The sequence below is a fragment of the Dromiciops gliroides genome, chromosome 4, assembly GCF_019393635.1.
Source record: "Dromiciops gliroides isolate mDroGli1 chromosome 4, mDroGli1.pri, whole genome shotgun sequence".
NCBI lineage: Eukaryota > Metazoa > Chordata > Mammalia > Microbiotheria > Microbiotheriidae > Dromiciops > Dromiciops gliroides.
Genome location: NC_057864.1, coordinates 190,448,722 through 190,473,511, shown reverse-complemented (window position 1 = coordinate 190,473,511; position 24,790 = coordinate 190,448,722). Strand labels below are relative to the sequence as shown.

General features: G+C 46.2%; 1 protein-coding gene across 4 annotated transcripts in view; it reads right to left on the bottom strand.

Annotated features, from left to right (window-relative positions):
- ADAM11 (ADAM metallopeptidase domain 11) overlaps positions 1–13,055 on the bottom strand; it is a 36,151-nt gene extending 23,096 nt beyond the window's left edge. For 2 of the 4 annotated variants that reach the window (XM_044002083.1, XM_044002084.1), the window contains exons 1-2: positions 12,703–13,052; positions 11,944–12,122 (exon numbers count right to left, since the gene is read on the bottom strand). In XM_044002083.1, coding sequence (XP_043858018.1) covers positions 11,944–12,122; positions 12,703–12,769 — 246 coding nt within the window. In that variant the 5' untranslated portion in view covers positions 12,770–13,052. Of the gene's footprint in view, positions 1–11,943; positions 12,123–12,702 lie in introns of all 4 variants that reach the window. The other 2 variants (XM_044002085.1, XM_044002082.1) reach the window with 2 other exon arrangements.
- Between the last annotated feature and the right edge of the window lie 11,735 nt (positions 13,056–24,790).

Genomic DNA, 24,790 nt, shown 5'->3' with positions numbered 1-24,790 from the left:
GTTCACCTTTATTCTCCAGCTAGCCTCCTGCCACCATTTTCAACTACTTTATCATCAATGGTAACAAACCATTGGGCACCCTGACCCCCAAGTTCCTTGCTTTCTGGACAGACATTCATCTCCATTCCACCATCAGCTAGTCACCCCCCAGACCTCCTCATCCTATGGTGCCTCTAAGATCTCACACTCAGGGTCACCCTCTATGCCCAAAACTTCCTCAGCTTTCCCACTCCCACTGAACCTGTGCTTTGCTCAGGCCTGAGTCATCCCCACCATATGCTGTCTTCATTCCTACTGCCAGGCCATGGAGCATTGCTTAGGCAAGGTCATAGCCGCATGCAGACTTGGCCCACAACAAATTCTTGCTATCTAGTTTCTCCTGGGATTTTTGGTGCCGTCTAGCCAGGTTCTTGCCCTCTCCACCGGCTTATCATTAATTTTTAAAAATCAGTTTGAAACAAAACTCAAGGTTATATAATTATAATGACCAAGTGTGGCCAGGGGGATGCAGAAGTGAGGGCCTATGGATACAGAATGCTCACAATCCCATCAGGCTTAGTTGGTGCATTGGTTAGTTCTGCTCAACCATGGGCTTTTTTATTCTGTATTATAAGGGATGGATGGGGTGGAGGGGAGTGAGAGGGAAAGAGGAAGATGTAACATTCAGAAATGAAGGTGATGTAAAGACAAAAGATATCAATAACATTTTTAAAACTTAAAAAATTCATGTTTTATTGATGCCTTTAAAAATAATCAGTCATTTCCAGTTATACCACCTCCACCCAGCCAATGAGCTTTCTCTTGCTTAAAAAAAAAAAAAAGCTGAGAAAATCCAAGGGATAGGTCTCTCAGACCCACTTTCATCATTCTCAGCAGATGGATTTGACTTCCCTCTGTATGATCATGGATGGGGGACTTAAAGTTTATCTAATCCAATCACCTCATTTTACAAATGGGAGAAACTAAGACAGGGAGATGTTAAGTGACTTGCTCATGGTCACAGATGCAAAGTTACAATCTGAACCTAGGTCCTTAAAATATTATCTCATTTTATCCTCACAAAATAAATAGATGCTATTTGGAGGGAGGGAAATGAGGGTTAAATGACTTGCCCAGGGTCACACAGATAGTAAGTGTCAAGTATCTGAGGCCACATTTGAACTCAGGTCCTTCTGAATCCAGGGCTGGTACTTTATCCACTGAACCACCTAGCTGCCCGATTAGATGCTATTATTATCCCCATTTTACAGATGAGGAAACTGAAGACTAGAGAGATTAAATGATTTGCCCAGTGCTGTACAGCTAGAAAGTATTTGAGGCAGGATTTGAATTCAGGTCCTCTGATCCTAAATCCATCATTCTTTGCATTATATCACAGTGCCCCTCTCCCACTAGTTGATGTATGTCATTGGTCCTCCTCGAGAAAGAAGGACAAACAACAATAAAAAACAACTCCGTTCCATTCCGTGGCACCTTCTCCAGGACCTCACCTCTTCAATTATCCTCTTTCTTGCAAATATTGTCACTCTTTGCCTCTCCCTCTGAACCTTTAAGCAAAACCACTTTTCTTTGCCCTGACAAACCTTCACTGGATCCAAATGCTCTCATCCTGTTCTTCTCCTTCCATTCACTGCCAAATTCTTGAAGGTGCGGTCTCTACTTGCTACCTCCATTTCCCGACAATCCATTAGGTCGCTAATCCTCGAAATCTGGCTTTTGTCCCCACCACTCGACTAAAACTGCTCGCTGGAAAGTTACCAGTGACCTCCTAATTACCTAATCCAATATCTTTTTATCTGCTCTCATTCCCGATGACCTTTCAGCTGCATTTGATACCATGGACCATTCCTCTGACCTGCTCCTCCCTTGACCTCCGATGTCCCTGTGGTATCCTGGATCTCTTCTTACCCCTCTGACTTCTACTTATTGATTCCCTTTGAAGCCTCCCTTTCTCCCTCCTCCCCTTTCCTTGTGCAGTACCCCAAGATTTGGTCTCCAGCTTCCTGCTCTTCTTTCCGTGGGAAGCCTGATCCCGTGGCTTCAGCTATCACTCACAAATATTTCTCTCCAGGCCCAGTCTTTTTACTGGATTCTAGACCTACACCTCCAGCTGTCTACTATATCTTTCAATTTGTGAGCCTTGCTATCACATCAAATGCATTTGATGTGATGGCAGGTCCCAAACCAAATTCATCTTCTTCCCCTCAACATCAGCTCCCCTTCCTGACCTTTCTATTTCTATCAACATCACCTTTATCCCCAGAGACTTGGAGCTATCTCTGATTCCTTCATCTATCTCATTCTTGACATCCAATCAAATTTGTAATTTTTTAAGATATATGTTTACTGATAACTTTTCTTTTCCCATTGACTAAATTTCACCTTGTATCTCCCCCCTCCCCTTCCCAGAGAGTCATCCCATATAACCCAGAATATATATTCTGGGTTATATGGTTATATATAAAATTTTTTGCAGGGCAAAAATATTAAAATATTTAAAAATATTCTGGGTTCAGGGCAGCTAGGCGGCACAGTAGATAAAGCACTGGCCCTGGATTCAGGAAGACCTGAGTACAAATTCAACCTCGGACACCTGACACTTACTAGCTGTGTGACCCTGGGCAAGTCACTTAACCCTCACTGCCCTGCAAAAACAACATCAACAACAACAACAACAAAGAAAAAAAAAAGAAAAGAAAAAAGGAAAAGGAAAAGGAAGGGGAAGAAAGAATCAGCAAAAGTGATCAATATAGTGAAAAAATATCTGAAAATATTTGCAATGTTCGACATATGGACCCCCACCCCCCCATATCTCTTCATACAACACCCAATCAATTAATTACCAAGTCCTATCAATCTTTCCTTTCACTATTAAGACTATTACTCTAGTGCAAGCATCTATTACCACATGCCGGGATTGCTAAATCAGCTTTCTGACTGTTCTTCCTGACTCAGTCTCCTCTTTTCAGTCCATGGGTTTGACACATCTTGGAAGGAGAAGGGAGGTCCAGGCGTCATTGGAGACCCAAACTGGTCCAAAGTCACACAGCTTGAGGTGATTTCCCTAATGCGTTCTCTCACCACATCCTTAGTGGTGATCTGTTTCCCAGAGCAGATTGCAACCCATCCCACTGCTAATCAGGTGTGATTCTCATCCACATCTTTCTGCAAACCCATCACAGAAGGGGGGATGCACCCCGGAAGCTTCCCGTGCATAATTTACCCTGCACATACATTCTAGGAGCGTAGTTATCTCCCCCCATTTGAACGTGGGCTCCTTGATAGAAGGGATGGGGGGAATTGGCCTTTCTTTGTATCCCCAACACTTAGCACAGGACCTGACACAAAATACACCCTTAATAAATGCTAGTTAACTTGATTTGTTAAATCTGGTTCTTTTCACAATTTGTGGATACCCTAAGGTCCTTGTAAATAGTGCTTTTTCCACTCTCTGCATTTATGTCCCCAGGGCGTAGAACAGCCCGGGGGCATACAAAAAAGCCCTTGCTAAATACCGCTTGACTGATTGGTTGATAGTAGTGAATTATCCTTTAGTCTCCCTAGGTGATCTACCCACATCCCAGACACTGTGTCTGCTTTCCAAGGACCACCCTAGAGAGGCTCCACACCAGCATGAGGACTGGCCATCAGAGGATGAATATTGCAGCCAGGGTGATCCCCAAAGCATATTAAGATATAAAATGCCCTCCCCCCCAGACCTGGATAGCCCCTCTCTACTTCTGCAGTGGCCAGAGAGTGGTTTGGAGGTCTTTTAAAAAATCCCATACTTCTCAGACCATCTGTAGATATAAAATAAACCCTTTGCTACTTTTTCATGTGTGATTTTTGTCCAATGACCAAAAAGCTAATAAACTATTTGAGAAACTGCACTACATCCAAATGAATAGTCTCATCATAAAATCTATACTCTACCTACTGAAATTCCTTCACCTAGCTTTTCTTCTGTTTTCTTTGTAGCCCCAACCTGTGCAAACCTTAATCAGCTCATTTTGTTTCTTGTTTTATTTTATTTATTTATTTATTTTTGCAGGGCAATGAGGGTCAAGTGACTTGCCCAGGGTCACATAGCTAGTAAGTATCAAGTGTCTGAGTTCAGATTTGAACTCAGGTCCTCCTGAATCCAGGGCCCATGAATCCACTGTGCCACCTAGCTCCCTCCGCCCCATTCTCCCTCTCTTAAGGCAGCGGGAATATGGTATGATTATAGAAGCATGACAGCACAGTGGACAGGATTTTTTTTTTTTTTTTTGGCCAGGCAATGAGGGTTAAGTGACTTACCCAGGGTCACACAGCTAGTAAGTGTCAAATGTCTGAGGCTGGATTTGAACTCAGGTCCTCCTGAATCCAAGGCCAGTGCTTTATCCACTGCGCCACCTAGCTGCCCCAACAGGATTTTGCTGTAGCATAGTTCAATGGAGGAGACAGAGAAGGATGTAGGAAGGGTTAGAAGGCAAAGGGAAAGAGATTTGCCTCATTGAGGTGTTGGGATGCCCCTTCTGTGACTGGAGGGAAGAAAGACAGAGAGGCAAATGAGTGACAGAGTGAAAAGACATGAGGCTTGGAGTTGTAGGATCCTAACTCTCAGAGGCAAGGCCCTAGAGAAGATGAGAGGCGATTGGCATGAAGTATATAGGTTAGTGGGAGAAAAGCCCATGTGACCTTGGGCAAGTCACTTAACCTTTCCAGGCTTCTCTTATGACATTTGTAAAATGAAGGCATCAGACCCAATGACCTGGGAGGACCCCCACACCTATGATGCTAAGAATGGAGGAGAGGTGCTTGATGGAGCTCAAGGTTGGATGGGCTCCACCCAACAAGGTTAGCTGTAAATGTGGAGAATGGGAAAGAAGAGAAGAGGTGTGGATGCAGTGGGGAATAAAGTGGGGCATAAAGAATCTACTTACTTACTACCCACCACTTACTACCTGTGTCAACTTCAACAAGTCACTTCACCTTTACCAGCCTCCATTCTGTCCTCTGTAAAAGGGGAGGGTTGGATTTGACAACCCTCAAAGGTCTCAATTTGCGATCCTGTGCCTAAGTGGCTTCTAAGTCCCTCCTCGCTCTAAGTATTGTGACCCCAGGAACCACCTGCCATAGGGAAAAGGTCAGAATTCAGAAGCCTGGTCTTTGGCAAAACCCATCAACATTCTCTGACTCGTGGCTTTCAGATGGTGGTGGTGGCAGCAGCGGCAAAGAGGAGACTCCAGATGTCCCGGGGGTCAGATGGGAAGCCGTCCCTTGCTTCATCACACAGACCAGATCCCAGGACGACTCAAACCTCCCTCTGAGGAATAAGCTGATGGCCCACTTAGCCACAGACACAGTAAAATGCCAAGACAATAGAGGAACTTGGACAAGCTTCTGGTGATGAGAAGTGACCTATATTTCTGAGGACACAGTCACCTCCCTGCGGGGTCGCCGTCTCTGAAGGGAAGAGGACTTTGGGCAGCTGGGTCACTAGAAAGAATCAGGGACAAGATGGAGAAAAAGGTAGTGAATGGGCTGTGAACCCAGCTGGGGCTGGGGAGTTGTAAGCCCACTACAAAACTGGATTCCTAGGCCCTTGCTGGGACTAACCACCCCCATTTCTCTTCATCACTAAATTCACCAACTCAGAAGGTGTATCTCTTGACAGTCCATTCCTGACACCGAGCCCCTGTCCCTGAGGCTCCTCATCATCCCTGACACTGAGATGTCATCCTTGACGCTAACTTCTCGCCATTCCCGACACTGACCCTGTCTTCTCTGAAAATGAATCCCCATCCTGACACTGAGCCCTTCATGCCCTGATATAGAACCCCTGTCTCTGACATTGAAGCTCCCCATTCATGACACTGAGCTCCATGATCTTTGATACCGAACCCCATTGTTGTTGTTGTTGTTATTGTTGAGTCATATCCAACTCTTCATGACCCCATTTATGTTGCTTTAGAGAAGCCCATGAAGGGTTTTCTTGGCAAAGATACAGGAGTGATTTTGCCATTTCCTTCTCCATCTCATTTTACAGATGAGGAAACTGAGGCACCCCAGGTTAAGTGACTTGCCCAGGGTCATACAGCTAGTAAGTGTCTGAGGCCAGATTTGAAATTCCAAAAATAAGTCTTTCTGACTCCAGGCCTTGACACTCTATCCACTGTACCACCTAGCTGCCCCACTGAACCCTACCAATAGTGTTGATGTCACCGGTCCTCTTCGAGACTGAAGGATCAACAACAACAATCCTTATATTCCTCATCCGTTCCCGACCACAGAGCTGAGCACATGTCAAGATGCTTTTCTAAAGCAACTAAAATGTTGAGACCCAAATGGAAGTAATCTTCCTCCTCAATCAGAAAACCCTCAGCTCCAGGGCTCAAGACAATGGATGCAATGGAAATCTGGAAATATGGCTGAAAGGCAAGGCCTTTCCTGACACTTCTGCTCTTCCCACTTGAGGTCTTCTCTCCCCCTCTTATTTCTCCTCCTCTGAGCTAGCCTGTTCCTTTATCTGTATAGTGGGAGAAGTGGTCTACAAAGACTCTGTAAGTCATCATTCCACAGATCTATGGCTAGAAGGGGCCTCAGAAATCATTTGGATAGAAGAAAGCAAAATACAGCAGAAAGAGCCCTTGAAACCTGGGTTCTAATCCTGACTCAGCCACTGATGTGCCACAGCTCACTAGGTGACCCTGAGCAAGTCACTTCTCTCTAGGCCTATTTTCCTCATCCATAAAATGGTCATCACTAGATCATGGATGTGAAAGTTGTGCTATGTGAGGCACCCGCAAGGCATTGTTATCAGTACACTTTCAGGTCAGTGACTTCATTGTTGTTGTCCAGTCACGCAGTCATGTCCAACTCTTTATGATCCTGTGGACCACAGCACACCAGGATCTTCTGTCCGCCATTATTGTCTATGGGGTTTTCTTGGCAAAGATACTGGAGTGGTTTGCCATTTTCTTCTCCAGTGGATCACCATTTTTTTTTTTTGGTCAGAACTCTCTACTATGACCTGTCCATTTTGGGTAACCCTACAAGGCACAGCTCATAGCTTCATTGAGCTATGCAAGCCCCTCTGCCATGACAAGGCAGTGATCCAGGAGGGGCAGGCCAGTGATAGCAAGGGTTAGTAGAACCACCTTGTTTCAGGCATGAGAATACCAGGTACACACACCATGGTCACGGAGTCCAGTCTTGCTCAGCTGAGTCAGTTTGCTCTACTTGGAAATTCCTCATTCTTTGATCCAGTCATCTTTTTTTCCCCTAATTTTTTGGGGGGGCAAGGCAATGGGGGTTAAGTGACTTGCCCAAAGTCACACAGCTAGCAAGTGTCAAGTGTCTGAGAATGTATTTGAACTCAGGTCCTCGTGAATCCAGGGCCAGTGCTCTATCCACTGAGCCACCTAGCTGCCCCCTGATCCAGTCATCTTGATCGAGTCTAGCCCCTTCCTAGTGTCTTCTTTGGTTCCCTGAGCCTTCCCATGTACACCTAGTTCCCTGCAAACCTATGTTTTGGCTGGAGTCTCTTCAGCCCCCTTAAAGTCCTGAGGCATCAAGTATCTGTAGGTAGTTCCCGAACTCCCACTCTGATATTAGGGTAAATCGTGCCTCAAGCAGCTCTGGAATCCTCTGGGTCCCAGTTCTAATCTAGTCACAAACTTTCATAGACATTTTATAGCTCACTGTTTGTTGATGCTGACTTGTCTTAGAACTACAGAGCAGGAAGAACGCTCCCAGGTCATCTGTCTAACCATCTTACCTTATAAATGAGGAAACTGAGAAGCCATTTGCCCAAAGGCACACAGTGAGTTAGTGGGGATGCCAGGATTCTAATCCATGTCTTCTGACTATAGATGCAATATGTATCTCCTAGGGCCAGGACCACTTCAAATTCAATCTACTCATTTCTGAATCAGAGACCTCCGAATCCACAAAGGACTAGAATGGAGCATGATACAATGGAAAAAGAGGCTGGCTTTGGAGCCTTTGAACCTGGGTTCAAATACTAGCTCTGCCTCTTACTACCTCTGGGAGGTCAGATGATTCATTTAACCAGCCTAACCTCAGTTTCCTTCTTTATAAAATAAAAGGGTTGGATTAGATTCTAGCTATAAATTTGTGAAATTATGATCTACAGAGCCCAGTTAGCCCAACTTTTCCCATAACAAAAAACAAAAAACAAAAACAGGCCAGATCTTGGAATCACACACGTAGGCAGAAGCAGAATTAGAATCCAGGTCTCTTGACTTTTAGTCATGTTCTTTTCATTACATCACACAGCCTTTCTTCTCTACCTTTTTGCTTTTGATCGCCTTTTCTTTTACACACTCACTCATATACACACACACAAATAAACACATACGACACTTGAGCCTAGTGCCTTTAACAGGGTCTGGGGTTCTTTCACTCTGATGCTACGTTACTCTTTTTTTTTTTTTTTGTGAGGCAATTGGGGTTAAGCGCCCAGGGTCACACAGCTAGTAAGTATCAAGTGTCTAAGGCTGGATTTGAACTCAGGTACTCCTGAATCCAGGGCCAGTGCTCTATCTACTGCGCCACCTAGCTGCCCCGATGCTTCATTATTCTTACCAGGTCCTCACCCATCTACTCTTTTTTTTTGGGGGGGGGGGGTCAGTGAGGGTTAAGTGAGTTGTCCAGGGTCACACAGCGAGTAAGTGTCAAGTGTCTGAATCTGGATTTGAACTCAGGTCCTCATGACTCCAGGGCTGGTGTTCTATCCACTGTGCCACCTAGATGCTCCTTCTCACCCATCTACTCTTGGCTATCTTTTTTATTTATTTTTGGGGGGTGGGGCAATGAAGGTTAAGTGACTTGCCCGGGGTCACACAGCTAGTAAGTGTTAAGTGTCTGAGGCTGGATTTGAACTCAGGTCCTCCTGAACCCAGGGCCAGTGTTCTATCTACTGCACCACCTAGCTGCCCTTCACTCATCTACTCTTAACACACACTGCTCCACATGCTGTCAGTCAGTACATCTAAGCACAGATGTTTACATGGGACCACTACATGCTGTTCAAATAATATTCAAATAAAGTAATAGTCAAAGGAATGTTAAAGACCCAATGTTCATCCTTCACCATGTGGACAGACTTAGGGTCCAACTCTGACCATGTAACTTACAAGACAGAATCTACACAGATGGGGAAGATTATGGGGAGGGGGGGCACCCCAGCACACACAAGCTTGGAAGGCCCCCCCTGGCCCTTTACTCTCTGAATCTAGTGAGTGCTTTGAAAATGTGGGAAATAACTAAAAGTCAGGGGAGGGGAGGAGCAGGCTCCCTCTTTCCCAGGAGGTAATAAAGAGAGGGAAGGGGCCTTAGGCTGAAGATGACTGCCCATCTCAGTCTATCCAGGAGCCTGGGTTGGAAAGGGGGAAATGGATGTGTCTTACTGTGGCCGGGCACTCTCTGAATGATGCTTTTGCTTCCCCAACAAGACCATAAGCTTCCCAAGGGCAAGAGAAAGCAAGGTATTATATTTCTAGCCCAAAATATTTGCCAGGAGAGGAGCCAGGGGGTTGGGCTTCCAGTCTCTTCCTGGCCCCAATCCCTTAGTGTCTCTTTGAATCCAGTGGTGCTCTGGATATCAAGGGGCCCTGGAAGGGACAACTCCTACTCTGGCTTCATAGCTTGTGCAGTGGATAGAGTGTGGACTCAAGTCAGGAAGACTTGGGTTAAGATCCTACTTCAAACACCAGCTATGTTTAAAAAAGCAATGTTAAGAAAGTTTTCGGCCTCAGTTTCCCCATCTTTAAAATGGGGATAATAATAGCACCTCCTTCAAAGACTATTGTGGGGATCAAGTGAAACAATGTATATAAAATATTTTGAAAAGACATAAATGTAAGCTAAGGTTCTCATGTCCAAATATACTCCAGTCCCACAATCTCTTTCTTTATTTATTTATTTTTGTTACTTTGGTGGGGGGGTGGTGGGGCGATGAGGGTTAAGCAACTTGCCCAAGGTCACACAGCTAGTAAGTGTCAAGGGTCCGAGGTCAAATTTGAACTCAGGTCTTCCTGAATCTAGGGCTGGTGCTTTATTCACTGCGCCACCTAGCTGTCCACCATATACACTTTAGATCAAGTACTCAGAAAACTAGGTTAAGGCAAGTCTCCTTAGCTTTGATGTCCCTGTTTCCACCCCCATCCCCCCATCTGTCTTCCTCCTCAAGTCTGTCCCTCTTTCTGTCCTCCAAACAGGTCAGTCACCACAGGAACTGAGAGTGGCATCCGCTGAGTTAGAGAGCTGGAGGAATGCCACCTTGGCCCAAGGGACATAGAGTTCAATATTCTCCACTTGCCATCCCCATGCCTCCCCCTTTGCCCTTTCAGGGGGACTTGGTGTGCAAGTGAGGCTATCACACCAAGGAACAAGGCGCCAGGCATCGAGTGTCCCAGCTTCCTCTGCAAGCCCCCAGACTGAGGGCTCAGGAGCCTACGTGTCTAGCCCCTTGTGCAGGTCATCTCTTATCCCTCCCTCTCCCTTCTCCTTCCTCCCTCCCCCAGGAGACCAAAGTAGAGTCTGATTAGACCCCTTTCCTTCCCCTCCACTTCCCGTGCTCTCAGGACCATTAATCTATCCCCCTCCTTCCCCCCTCCCACCACCCTGAGTGATGGTCCATCTATTATGCATGTTCTCTTCCTGCTCTCTTCCATCTCCAGTCCTCCCCATCCTTCTACCACATCCCCCCACCCCCCTACTCCCCTGTTAGGGCTTTTAACCAAATACATTAGCCAGGGACAGATGCCAGACTGACAGATGTCTGTAATGGTAGTCTCCATTTCCTACTTCCCCTTCCCCCCTCCCTCAACATATATCCCCTCTGCCCTCCTTCCCTCTTCCAAAAAAAAAAAAAAAATCCCCCCCCCCCCCCCCGCCCACCTTGCAGGCCTCAGCTACACCCTTCAAGTCCTTCTTCAAGTTTGGATTTCTGTATAGCTGCAAGTCCCACCCAATATCCTCCATAAGGCTTTGGCCCCCTCCCTTTCAAAGTCTGATACCTGGTCTCTTCCCCCAAAGCTTCAAGATTGCCCAGAACTCCAAATGAATATTCCATCTTGGTGGTTATTATTCACACAATATTAATTAAATATTAATTACAATTAATCTCTTTCATTCCTAACCTTCCTCTGAGACACCCTAGGGGACAGCAGCTGAAAGGGAGCTAGGTGGGGGTGGGAGGGCTTGGCAGGAAATGTTTTAGCTGGGGATCTCAAAGCACTTTCTGGACACTAACCTCTCCTTCTCCAGACTCTGCCTTCAATGGAAGGAAGGAAGGAAGGAAGGAAGGAAGAAGGACTGACAAGTCCCTCAACCCTAAAGTAGGGAACCAGAAATAGAGCTGGGATGTCCTCAGTGAGATTTCAGGGCCAAAGAGAGAATCCAGGAGTTTTAATTTTTGATTCAAAGTTTCTCTCACCACTACCCCTTCCCGTCCATACCGTGACCAGGCCCAAAGTTAGCGCTGTTTTGGAACAGAACTGTCCTCTCAAAGAAAAGGAATTGGGAAGCTTGGGAAATGGGGTAAATAAGAGAGACTGGGATGAAGAGCTTAGGACTTAAGTGATACCCCTGCCCAAGTCTTCTAAGCACTTAGCTCACCAGGGTGACCGGAGACAAGTCTAGAGCTTAGCAGATCCTGCTATTCATCAGGTCTCCTGGGCCCCTTGCCTTTCAGCCCCTTAAGCAACTCCCTACAGAAAGGGAAACTGAGGCTCAAGACAGGCAGGGCCTCACAGGCTGAGTCAGACCTGAGCTCAGGAACCTGAGTTCCTGAGAAGAGCTGGAAGGTTCAGGCTTGTCCTGTGGGTACCCTCATTCCTTATGTCCCTTATCCGGGAGACTAGGGAAGCAACTCTTCTCCCCCAGACTTGACATCCAGTTAACCCCACTCCCTTCCTCATGTACCCCACTCACCGGGCCCCCAGGGGGCTCCTTGCGGGCTCTAGTGTCCAGCTCTTGTTTGGTGATCTCTCTCCCAGAGCTCTCCCCCACCAGGCGGCTGGGATGGGTGACCTCAGAAACATGCAGCCCCCTGTCCCGGGGCTGTTTCCCCCACTGCAGGGCTCCTGTTGGCCCAGCCACCCCGCCAAGACCTGCAGAGACAAGGCCACCTGATAGAGGGGGGAGCCGCCACAGGGGGGAGAAGGGATGGGCACCGGGACAGACACATGAACAGAATGATGGACTCCCTAGAGCCCTTGGGCTGTGGTGTCACCTGTGGAGACCTGAGGAGGTAGGGTCACCTACTGAGAGAGAATGGCTGTGATGGGCAATAGGCAAGGATGGGGAACGATGGGCCGCCCTCCTCTATTTCAGCCCCAGCAGCACTACAGACCCCCTTCTCCAAGAACCCATGGGGGCAACTGGGAAACCTGGGTAGCCCAGCAGGGGGGTGGCCATGCTAGGGAGACAGTTTGGAAGGGGACAGGTGGGTGGATGGCTCCCTGGCACACCTCAACCCTCCTAAACTCGGTGCTCCCCCCACACACACTGCAGAAAAATGTGGATGCAGCAAAAATATACTGCAATCTGGGGGGGGGGCAGGGAAGACGGGCCGGGGCTGGAGAAGAGGAAAAGGGCCTGGCTGGGGGGCTGGGGAGAGGGGTAGGATCGTTGAGATCAGGGCCCTCCGATTGGGACTGGGGAGGGAAACTGGGGCGGGGGGGCACTCACCAGGCTGTGGGAAGAAAGCGAAGGAAACGACGAAAGCCACCAACACCCAGCGGAGCATCCGACTCATCCTTCCCTCATAATCTCCCCGGGTCGGGGGGCTGAGGACAAGGAGGGGGGTGCCCGGCTGGGGGGCCGGGAGGCTGGGGTGGGAGCCAGCCAAGGGAGAAGGAAGTCGAGGGCTGGAGAGGGGGTCGCTGCCTCTGCCGTCTCCCTCCCAGGCTGGGATTTGAGGAGCAGGTGAGGGGAGGGGGGAGGGGGGCAGGGGCCGGGTGGCCGCCCCCAGAGCTCAGGAACAGGGAGCCGTCTCCATCCCCCTGCGGCGTGAGCCCAGTGTTAAGAGCCGAGCTGGGGGAGCACGTGAGGAGAGAGCCCGCCCCCCCCTTTCCCCTCCCCCTCCCCCTCCTTTCCCCCCCCTTCCCCCGCCCCGCCCCGCCCCGAACTAGCACAGGGGCAATACCCCGCCACCCGGGCAGCCGGGACAAAGCCCAGCCGAGACACCACGGAAGGGAAAGGACAAAGGGAGAAGCGGCCGCCCAGCTCCCCTCCCCCTCGGCCCCCTCTGCTTCTCCAGCGTCGGCTCTGGGCTTCACCCGACCCCTTCCTTTTCCTCCCCAGGCACCCCTCTCCTGCCAAGTAACACAGGCAGGTTCGGAGGGCTGGGGATGGCTCCTCCCCTCGGCCCCGAGAGGTGCCCATGCCATGTTCCAGGCGCCCCTTCTGCCCCCCACCAAGGGGAAGGTCATTCCTTCTGCTTATCTACCTCCGCCCAAGTCCCGAGACCCGGGATACTCCACAGTCCCCCATTAGGGGACCCCAAGCCAGAGCCGCACTCTAAAAGGAGCCGTATAGAGATAAGTTTGGGGTGGGGTGTAGAAGACACCCTGCCCCTATACTGGGGCAGGGTGGAGTAAGAGAGACACCCTTTCTCATCACAGCAACCCAACATTGTCTCGAGGGACCCTTCCGGTGTTCAGGCTAGGTTCTGGGACGGAGGTAGGATTTCCCCATTCTCTTTCTTAGAGACCTTCTTTTGGAGGGTCCCTGGGGTTGGGGAGAAGCCAGTTCACTGGGTGAGGGAGAGAATACCAGGGCTCATCTCATCTAGCCCTCTGGTCCGCTGAAACTAACTACAGAGGAAGAATCAACGTGGAGGCTAAGGCTGGGGGTCGGGGCGGGGGCAAGTGACTAACTGGATGGAGCAGAGAAAGGGGACACAGAAAGACCAATGTGGGGGAGTAAGGGGGCAAGAAAGAGGCTACCAGGAGGGGTGGGGCAGGGACCCATGATCAATTCCCTTCTCCACTTCCTTCCTGCAGGAATCACACACCTACTTGCTCTTCCTGCAAAGTGGGTCATTGCTGAGTTGACCCAAGCACTGGTGGCCCTGCCGTGGAGGGGGGCTCAGCTTCCCTTCCCTTGGCTCTCTCCATCAGTCACTTCTCACATTGCCCAGCTCTTCATCAACACACAGGGGTCTCCTTGGTTTCCTACTGACCCTGACCAACTTTCATATCAGCATCCCCTTGCCCTGATCCTCTAAGTTCTTTGCTTCTACCCACTCAAGGTGCCCTCCACACTATTCTCCAGGAAGCCTTCCCAGATAAAGTGCATCCAATAATAATAAGGACTGGACCTGTGATGTCATTTGGAAACATGTAAGGAAATTCCCTCTAAAGATGTTGTTCAGTCATGTCCAACTCTTTGTGACCCCATTTGGGATTTTCTTGACAAAGATACCAAAGTGGTTCGCCATTTCCTTCTCCAGCTCATTTTATAAATGAGGAAACTGAGGCAGACAGGGTTAAGTGACTTGGCCAGGGTCACACAATTAATTCATTTTCCTGACTCTAGGCCCTGAGCTCTACCCACTGAGCCACCTCACAGGCTCTCTAAGGTTGTAGGTTCACACTTTTTCTGTAATTTAGTTTTAAGAGGGTACCCCTGAATAATTAAATGATTTACACAGGGTCACATAGCCAGTAGGGTTAGAAGGGGGCTTGAATGCAGGTCCTTCTGGTTTCTTCACCTGCTTTCTATCCACTAAGCCCCTTTGCGTCTTTAATAATAATAGCTGACTTATATAGCAATGCCTTACATTATCTCATTTATCCTATGAGGTAGGTGCTATTATCATCTCCATTTTGCAGATGAGAGGTTGAATGAAGTAATGTATGTAGAACACTTACAGTGCTATATAATTGTTTCATCCTTGAGTAGTAAATGTCTGGGAGAGTATGGCAGAGTGGATGCAGAGCTGTCCTTGGTATCCAGAGGAATGAGTTCAAGTATCACCTCTGACACATTGTAGTTTGTGACCGCTGACAACTTCCCAGTGCCCCAGGCAGCTCCCTAAACAAATAACTTGCAGAAAAATAGGTGATCATCTGCTTTTGGAACATTTCCTTACTGGTAGTTTCCTTCATTAATGAAACCATAGCTCCAGGACTATCTCACCCAAGTGTCCAGGGCAGGATGCATACCCAAGTCATGGCTTTCTAAGTCTTCCCTCATATCAGTACTGACTTGAAGCTTCCATGAATAGATCCCACTCACCTCCTCAGACAAAATTAGAAGCCCTAGGTTTGAGCCCCAGACCTGAGCCTCACCTTTTCATGCATAAAATTGAGGCCATGATAATTAGAGGCCTTATGCTACCTCCTTCTTAAGGCTGTCACGAAGATACAAACATAAGCCGTGTTCTTATCTCCATCCAAGCCCCTTGCATTTAAGTTCTCCCCAGAGGGCCATCTGGCATCTCCTATTTTGCACAGGGAAATTACAGAACAAACAGGTAGGGCCTGGCTCCTATCCCTTCTTCTAAACTCCACCAGCCTTCCCAAAGTTCCCAACTGCTGATTGCTTTGCTTTGGGGAACTTAGCTGAAGTTTAGTTCTGAAATTCTGGCTGAGGCAACAGGTGTTTCTCCTGCTTTCCAACTCCCTCATCTTTGGTTTGTGGCAGGGGTAAGGATCGGGGTGGGCTAGAATGGGGAAACTTAGGAGGGGATCTGAGCTCCTGGATCCCAACTGGTTTGGCTCTTGTGCTGAGGAGCGAAAGATCTGCTTTGTTCAGGGTCATTGAAAATAGGAAGCCTGGAGACAGGCTGTCCTCCTCACGGTGCCAGCTGGAGATTGGGCACCCAACTGCAGAGCCAGGCATGCAGCCCACGGGCATCAGGCACCAGGTTGGCACAGCTGAATCTTTTACCCTCACCTCTTCTTTAGACCCCAAGCAAGGTTAGGGACAGGAAGACTGGAACAAGGAGGGAGGTCGTTTCGCTGCTCCCTCAAGAGACTCAGGCCACAGCTAAGAGGGTGGTGGCAGCATCTGGCTCGTGACAGGCAGTTTTCCTACCCCAGCTCTATTTCAGTCCCAGGAGAGGTGAGAAGGCGTTTTCCCAGGAGCTGACATCAGTGCTGGGTGTGTGTGTGTGTGTGTGTGTGTGTGTGTGTGTAGGGGGTGGGGTAAGGGTAAAGGGGTTGGGAAAAGGTATAGTGAGTGTGACTTCTTTCCCCCACCGTACACTTGAAGAACTGATTGTGAGGTAGGGCTTGGGGAAACTGACTTTCTTCTGGAGTTAGCTGTGGAGAAGCCTGCTGGATTTCCATGAAGATCCCAAACTGCTAAATGAAAAATAAGTGAAACTCCCATCAGACTTCTCTCCTTCATCTGCTTCTCTCCCTTCCATAGAGGAAGTTGAAACCCCATTGAGTGAATGGACTCCTCCTGACTAGGAGGAAGAGAGGTCAGTGGGATATTGCCAGGAAGAAGAAAGAGGCCTTCACCTATCACTACATGAATAAGAATGACAGTGGTACTACTAATAATAATTCCTTACAAACAAGTAGTACTTTGCAGGATTATTTCATTCTTCCCCAACAGCCTTTCTCTAATTTTTGTGTGTGTGTGTGAGGCAATTGGGGTTAAGTGACTTGCCCAGGGTCACACAGCTAGTAAGTGTTAAGTGTCTGATGCCAGATTTGAACTCAGGTCCTCCTAACTCCAGGGCCAGTGCTCTATCCACTGCACCACCTAGCTGCCCCTCCTTCCTCTAATTTGATCAGCACAACAGCCCTTGGGACATTGGGTATTATCATTGTCCCCATTTGACAAAGGAGGAAAGTGAAACCCAGAGAGATTACATTGCAGGATCATAGAATTGAGAACTGGAAGACACCTTAATGGTCATTGAGACCAGTCTTTTTATTTTATGGGAGAGGAAACTGTGACCCAAAGAGAATGTCTGAAGGTGGCCATGGGCCCTTTTGGCAACTGTCTAGTGAAGGCTTTGGACCCCCTTCTCAGAAGAAAATTCTTAAATGCATGAAATAAAATATATAGGTTTTCCAAGAAAGCCAATTATATTGGAATAAAGTCATCAAATTTTACATCTATCTATCTATCTATCTATCTATCTATCTATCTATCTATCTATCTATCTATCTATCTATCTATCTATCTATCTATCTTTGCAGGGCAATGGGGATTAAATGATTTGCCCAGGATCACATAGCTAGTAAGTGTCAAGTGTCTGAGGCCAGATTCAAACTCAGGTCTTCCTGAATCCAAGGCCGGTGCTTTATCCACTGTGCCACCTAGCTGCCCCCTAGGTTATATATTTTAAGTTCATGTACTCCAATTTAAGAATCCTTTCTCTAAGCTCGAACAGATAATAACAGCTAGAATTCTAGCCCAGGTCTTATGTCCCTATGCCAGATACAGGCCTTTGCCTCCCAGAATCACAAAACGTCTGGATTGAAAGTCTTCAAAGCTATCTTTCCAACTCTACAACTGTTCGCGGATCTCTTCTATAACATTCCAGATGAGTCATCACCCAAACTCTATTTAGGGTCCTCCAGCCTCATCACCTCACTAGGTAGCCCATTTCACCTGAGGGTTGGCTCTACTCATTAATTCAATTTAACAAACCTATATTAAGCACCTACAATGTATAAGATACTGTGGCACAATAGAGTACCTTCCCTCAAAAAAATTAAATTCAGTGGAGAAGTAAACACAAAGTATTAGCCAAGTGATTTCAGGAGGAGCAAAGCACAAACAGCTGATTGAATTGGGAGGTAGCAGCTGAACTCTGCTTTGACGGAAGCTATTATATGGAGTCAGAGATAAATTGGAGGTCCACTGCAGACACTGCGGGCTACCTCTGTAAGGGTCCAGAGGCAAGAAATGGAATATTATGTAAAAGGAACACCAAGCAAGTGTGTCGGGTTGGAGGGAAGTAATATCAACTATGACTGGGCAGCTAGTTGGCACCATGGATGGATAGAGTGCCAGGCCTGGAGTCAGGAAAATTGTCTTCATGAGTTCAAATTCAGACTTAGCTGCTTCCTAGATGAGTGACCCTGGGCAAGTCACTTAACCCTGTTTGCCTCAGTTTCCTCATCTGTAAAATAAGCTGTCAAAGGAAATGGCAAACCACTCCTGTATCTTTGCCAAGAAAACTCCAGATGGGGTCATGAAGAATCTGAAATGATTCAACATGTTTGGTGGTACAGTGGATAGAGTTCTGGGCCTGGGTTCAGGAAGCTTCATAAACTTATTAGCTATATGACCCTGGGCAAGTTACTTAACCTTGTTTGCCTCACTTTTCTCATCTGTAAGCTGGAGAAGGAAATGGCAAACCACTCCAGTATCCATCTCTGCCAAGAAAATTCCTAATGGGGTCATGAAGAGTCAGACATGACTGAAAAACCACTGAACAACACCAATATAAAATAAAATGGGAAAGGTAAATAGGAGATGTATTATGGATAACTTTAGATGCCTGACTGAGGATTTTGTATTTTATCCTAATCTGTTAAATGTTTTTTATTTTAAAGTTAATTTTACTTTCATAGCATGTGTTTTATGAATACAATCCAGCAGCTGTATAGAGGAGAGACTAGAGAGGAAAGAACTTAGAAACATGGACACTATTCATGTGGCTATTATAGCACAAGTAAGTGAAGTGACAAGGATGCTGAATTAGGTTAGAGGCTGTGTGAGTGGTGAGAAGGAAAGGGAGGTGAGAAATGAAGAAGAATTGACAAGATATGAAAACCAATAGAATACTGGGATGCAGGGTGAGGAATAGGGAGGGACAGTGAAGAATCAAATTTGACTCCAAGGTTGGGAATGTGATTAGAAGTTGAGCAAAGGAATAGACTTTGGGGAGAATGTGAGATCCATTTTGGCTGTGCCCATTTGGGATACCTCTGAGATACCCAGGTGGAGCTGTCCAGCAGGCAGTCAATAAAGAAGGACTGGAGTTGAGGAGAAAGACTTGTCTTTCAAGAGGGGCAAAGCACAAACACCTGGATGGATCAGGAGGTAGTTTAGTTGTATCTGACTCTTTGTAACATCTCTGTGATTTGTTATTGTTCTTCTTCTTCAGATGTGTCTGACTCTTTGTGACCCCATTTGGGGCTTTCTTGGCAGAGATTCTGGAGTAGTTTTGCCATTTCCTTCTCCATGCCCATTTTACAGATGAGGAAAATGAGGCAAACAGGACAAAATGACTTGCCCAGGGTCACACAGCTAGTAAGTATCTGGAGCTGGATTTGAACTCACAAAAATGAATCTTCCTGACTCTAGGCCCTGCCTTCTATCCAGGGTGCCAACTAACTGCCCTAAGACAAAGACTTTGGCTAGATATAAAGATTTCAGAATGGTCTGCCTAGAGATGATAATGTATCCAATGGGAGCAGATGGGAGCACTTAAAGGAATGAGTCTGCCTAGAGATGATAATTTAGCCCATGGGAGCAGATGGGACCACTAAAGGAATGAGTCTGGTGAGAGAAGGGAAGAAGAACCAAGAGCAAGTCAGGGACACTTCCACTTAGTGGGCAGGAGGAAAAAAGAGACTGAAAATGAATAGTTAAATCATTGGAGAGGAATCAACAGCGGAGAGCTGCATAAGCCATGGGAGAGAAGAATTTCCAGAAAAAAAGGGGACAGCAATAGAATGTCAGAAGCCACAGAGGTCAAAGAGAAATGAGGGCTGGGAAAAGGTCATTGGATCTAGCAGTTACAAGATCATTGGTAATCAGCATTTAGTTTTGGTTGAGTGTAAGGTCTTTTTTTTTCTTTTTTCAGGGCAATGGGGGTTAAGTGACTTGCCCAGGGTCACACAGCTAGTAAGTGTCAAGCGTCTGAGGCTAGATTTGAACTCAGGTCCTCCTGAATCCAGAGCCAGTGCTTTATCCACTGCGCCACCTAACTGCCCCATTTTTTGTGTGTGAGGCAATGAGGGTTAAGTGATTTGCCCAGGGTCACACAGCTAGTAGGTATCAAGTGTCTTGAGGTCAAATTTGAACTCAGCTCCTCCTGAATCCAGGGCCAGTGCTTTATCCACTGCGCCACCTAGCTGCCTCTGAGTGTAAGATCTTATGGAAAGAGATTAAGAATGGGAATTGGACAAATGAAGGCAACAAACCGCTGAGTACTTTTATTTTAGGGTTTGGCTGAGAAAGGAAGAAAAGCCAATAGAATGATAAATAGTTTAAGGGTATGGTGGGGTCAAATGAAATGGGTTGGGTTTTTTCTTAAGGTTAGGGTCAGTCTAAGTATGTTTGTAGGTGTCACTGAAGGAAATGAGGAGAGATTGAAAATGGAAGAAATGGAAGGAATGGGAGTTAGAAAGAAATGTGGTTGTATAACCTATAGCTGATTGCTTATTGGCTCAGGGAGGGTGGAAGGGAAAAAGGGAAGGAGGAATAGAATTTGGAACTCAAAACTTTAAGTTTAAAAATTGTTTAATGTATAATTGGGGAAGGGGAAATAAAATATGATATATGTTTTTTTTTTCTTTTTGCGGGGCAATAAGGGTTAAGTGACTTGCCCAGGGTCACACAGCTAGTGTCAAGTGTCTGAGGCTGGATTTGAATGATATATGTTTTTAAAAAAGAAAGGGATGTGGGAACAGAGAGAAAATACTCTTCATGCCACCCCAATATATCCCAGGAGCCTTCCCTTGTAACAAATGGAAAAAACCTCACAGCTAAACAAAACCAATTGCCATTTTGACTGAATCTTACAGTGCGTGTAAACATTCCACAAAGGGCCAATCCTTGATCAGAGACTGGAGCAAAAGAGGAGAAAATGAGGAATGATGGGGGAGGGGAGAAGGAGGAAGGGTTTGAGATATAGAGAAGGAGAGAACTGCAAATCAAAGCAACCCAACACCCAACAAATGGGCAAAGATGACAAAAGATGGAAAATGGCTCTACTGGAGCAGTTGTAGAAAGTCAGGCACACCACATTTTTTTTTTTTTAGTGAGGCAATTGGGGTTAAGTGACTTGCCCAGGTTCACACAGCTAGTAAGTGTTAAGTGTCTGAGGCCAGATTTGAACTCAGGTACTCCTGACTCCAGGGCCAGTGCTCTATGCACTGTGCCACCTAGCTGCCCCCACACTCCATTTTTTGGTGGAGTTATGAAGTACAATGCTTCTGGAAAGCAGTTTAGAATGATGCAAATAAAGTGATTAGACTGTCTATACACTTTTGACCCAGAGATTTATTGCTAGACAGGTCATTGATTAAAATACAAGGGTTCATCTATACCAAAATACTTAGAGCAAGGAGAGGGAGAAGAAGGAACTCATAATGCCTGGGCTCTGTATAAAATGTAAGGCAAGGGGGGCAGCTAGGTGGCACAGTGGATAAAGCACCAGCCCTGGATTCAGGAGGACCTGAGTTCAAATCCGGCCTCAGACACTTGACACTTACTAGCTGTGTGACCCTGGGCAAGTCACTTAACCTTCATTGCCCTGCCAAAGAAAGAAACAAACAAAATGTAAGGCAAGGTCTTCTGTGGAGATGGTGAGGGAAGGGTGCTATTAGGTTTGGGTTATTCAGTCGTTTCAGTCATGTCTGATTCTTTGGTGACCCCATTGGGGTTTTCTTGACAAAGATACGGGAGTATTTTGCCATTTCCTTCTTCAACTCATTTTACAGATGAGGAAACTGAGGCAAAGAGGGTTAAGGGACTTGCCCAGGGTTACACAGCTAGCAGGTGTGTGTGGCCAGATTTGAACTGAGGAAAATGAGTCTTCCTGACTCTAGGCCTAGTACTCTGTGCCACCTGGCAGCCCCTGAGAATCAATTGTTGTTGTTCAGTTGTTTTTCAGTTGTGTCTGACTCTTTGTTGACTCCATTTGGGGTTTTCTTGCCAAAGATACTGGAGTGGTTTGCTATTTCCTTCTTCATCTCATTTTAGAAATAAAAAACTAGGGCAAACAAGTTAAGCAACTTACCTAGGATCTCACAGCTAGTAAGTTTCTGAGCCTGGATTTGAACTCACGAAGATGAGTTTTCCTGACTTCAGGCGCTCTTCACTGTACCACCTATTGCCCCTGAGAATCAATTAGGGAAGAGTAAAAAGGATTGCATTGATGGAGTGAGGACCCAGTTGTGATTACATAAAAGAAATTGTAGGGGATCTAGTCAGCATAGTTGTATGACTTCCTGTAGCACATGAGAAGGAATGAAGGAGGTAGTTGGTAGATGTAATGTAAGGTTGGATACTGAGAAGGAATGAGTAATAATAGAACAAGAAGGCAAAAGATTCAAGAGCAGAGGTCAGTTCCATGTTGAGTTATTTTCCTATAGGAGTGAAATTGGGGGGAAAAAAGAGTGAAGGATGTAAAAATACTAAGGGGTAGATGACCTAGAGATAACAACAAGGATAAAGAATAGGCTTAAAAGTAATTAGGGAGGGGCAGCTAGGTGGCATAGTGGATAGAGCACTGGCCCTGGATTCAGGAGGACCTGAGTTCAAATCCGGCTTCAGACCCTTGACACTTACTAGCTATGTGACCCTGGGCAAATCACTTAATCCCAATTGCCTCACCAAAAAAAAAAAAAAAGAAAAGAAAAGTAATTAGGCAGCTTTCTCTTGGGGTTTTCATTTTGGAGTCTTTTTCAGGGGGTGATAGGTGAATTCTTTCAATGATTATCACATTCTGGTTCTAGGATATTGAGGCAGTTCTCTTTGATAATTTCCTGAAATATGTTGTCCAGGCGTTTTTTTAAATTAGAACTTTCAGGTAGTCCATTTGGGGGGGGGCGGGGCAATGAGGGTTAAGTGACTTGCCCAGGGTCACACAGCTAGTAAGTGTCAAGTGTCTGAGGCCTGGATTTGAACTCAGGTCCTCCTGAATCCAGGGCTGGTGCTTTATCCACTGTGCCACCTAGCAGCCCCCTAGTGCAATAATTCTTAAATTGTCTCTCCTGGATCTATTTTCTAGGTCAGTTGTTTTTCCATTTTCTTTTATTTTTTCCATTCTTTTGATTCTGTTTGACTGATTCTTGATGTCTCATGGAGTCATTAGCTTCCATCTGCCCAATTCTAATTTTTTTTCCTTTTTTTTTTTTTTTTGCGGGGCAATAAGGGTTAAGTGACTTGCCCAGGGTCACACAGCTAGTAAGTGTTAAGTGTCTGAGGTTGGATTTGAACTCAGGTACTCCTGAATCCAAGGCTGATGTTTTATCCTCTGTGCCACCTAGCTGCCCCCTCCAATTCTAATTTTTTTTTCTGGTCATTTGTTCTGATGGTCCAATGATATATATATATATATATATATATATATATATATATATATATATATATATATATATATATTTTTTTTTTGGTGAGGCAATTGGGGTTAAATGACTTGCCTAGGGTCACACAGCTAGTAAGTGTCAAGTGTCTGAGGCCGGATTTGAACTCAGGTCCTCCTGAATCCAGGGCTGGTGCTCTATCCACTGCGCCTCCTAGCTGTCCCTCCAATTCTAATTTTTAAGGAATTATTTTCTTCAGTTAGCTTTTGTACCTCCTTTTCCATTTGGCCATTTCTGATTTTTAAGGAGTTGTTTTCTTCAATGGATTTTTTCCCCCTTTGGCTAATTGTATTTTTTTTTTAATGTTTTCCCCAGCTAGTTTTTTTGTCCTTCTTTTTCCAAGCTATTGAAGCTCTCTTGCATACCTCTTATTTCTTTTCCCATTTTTTCTTCTACTTCTCTTATTGGATTTTAAAAATCCTTTTTGAGCTTTTCCAAGGCTTTTTGGTTTTCAGACCAATTCATCTTTCCCTTTGAGACTTCACATGTAGGCATTTTGCCAGTGTTGTCCTCTTTTGTGTTTTGGTTTTACCTGTTGCCATAATAGTTTTCTATGGTGAGGGTTCTTTTTTGTTGTTTCTTACTCATATTTTGGCCTATTTCACCACTTTTAAAGTTGAACTCTGGTCCTGGGTACAGAGGACATTGTCCCAAGCTTCTTGTGTTGGGCACTGGGGGGTCTGATCAATGGTTTTCTGTTCTGAGGCCCCAGCCTAGTAGTGCCAGTTGTAAAGCATATAACCCAGCTGGCAGATTGCCTTCTGCATTTGGGCTTGGGGTGGGGTGGGGTAGAACTCATAATTGGCCTGCTGTGCCACTAGCCTTCTAAGCTAGGGTCCTCAGCTGCTGATCTGTGCTGTGGCTAAGAGCCTTGAGCTAGCTTGACCAGACACCCTCTGTGCTGTGCTCCACTCTCCTTTTACCCGGGTGAGACAGACCTTTTCTTAAGTCCTTCTAATTTATCTTAAATCGGAAGATTGTTTCACTGTCTTTTTGAAGATTTTGTAGCTCTAGAATCCATTTAGAGGTTTGATTTAATGTTGTTTTCAAGGGAAATTTGGGAGAGTTCAGGCAACTTCCTGGCTTCTCTCTGCCATCTTGGCTCCCCCCCCCCCAATCCCCTAGGCAGCTTTCCCAATAAATATTGTGATCTCTTAATCAAATCTAGTGGCCATTTGACCACTCTCTATTTTTTGACATTGTCCATCATACTCTTCTCCTTGATACTCTCTTATTTCTGGGTCTTTATGATACTATTCTCTTTTGGTTTTCTTCTTACTAATTGGGCCACTCAATCTCCTTTGCTGAATCTTCATTCAGGTCACACCCCATTAAACATATGCAGTCCAAACTTCTCTCCTGATCATCAGTCTCACATCTCCAACTGCCTATTGGACATATGGAATTGGATGTCCTAAGACATGTTAAACTCAGTGAGTCCAAAAATGAACTAAACCCAAATCATTCTGGCTTTCATTGGTTGG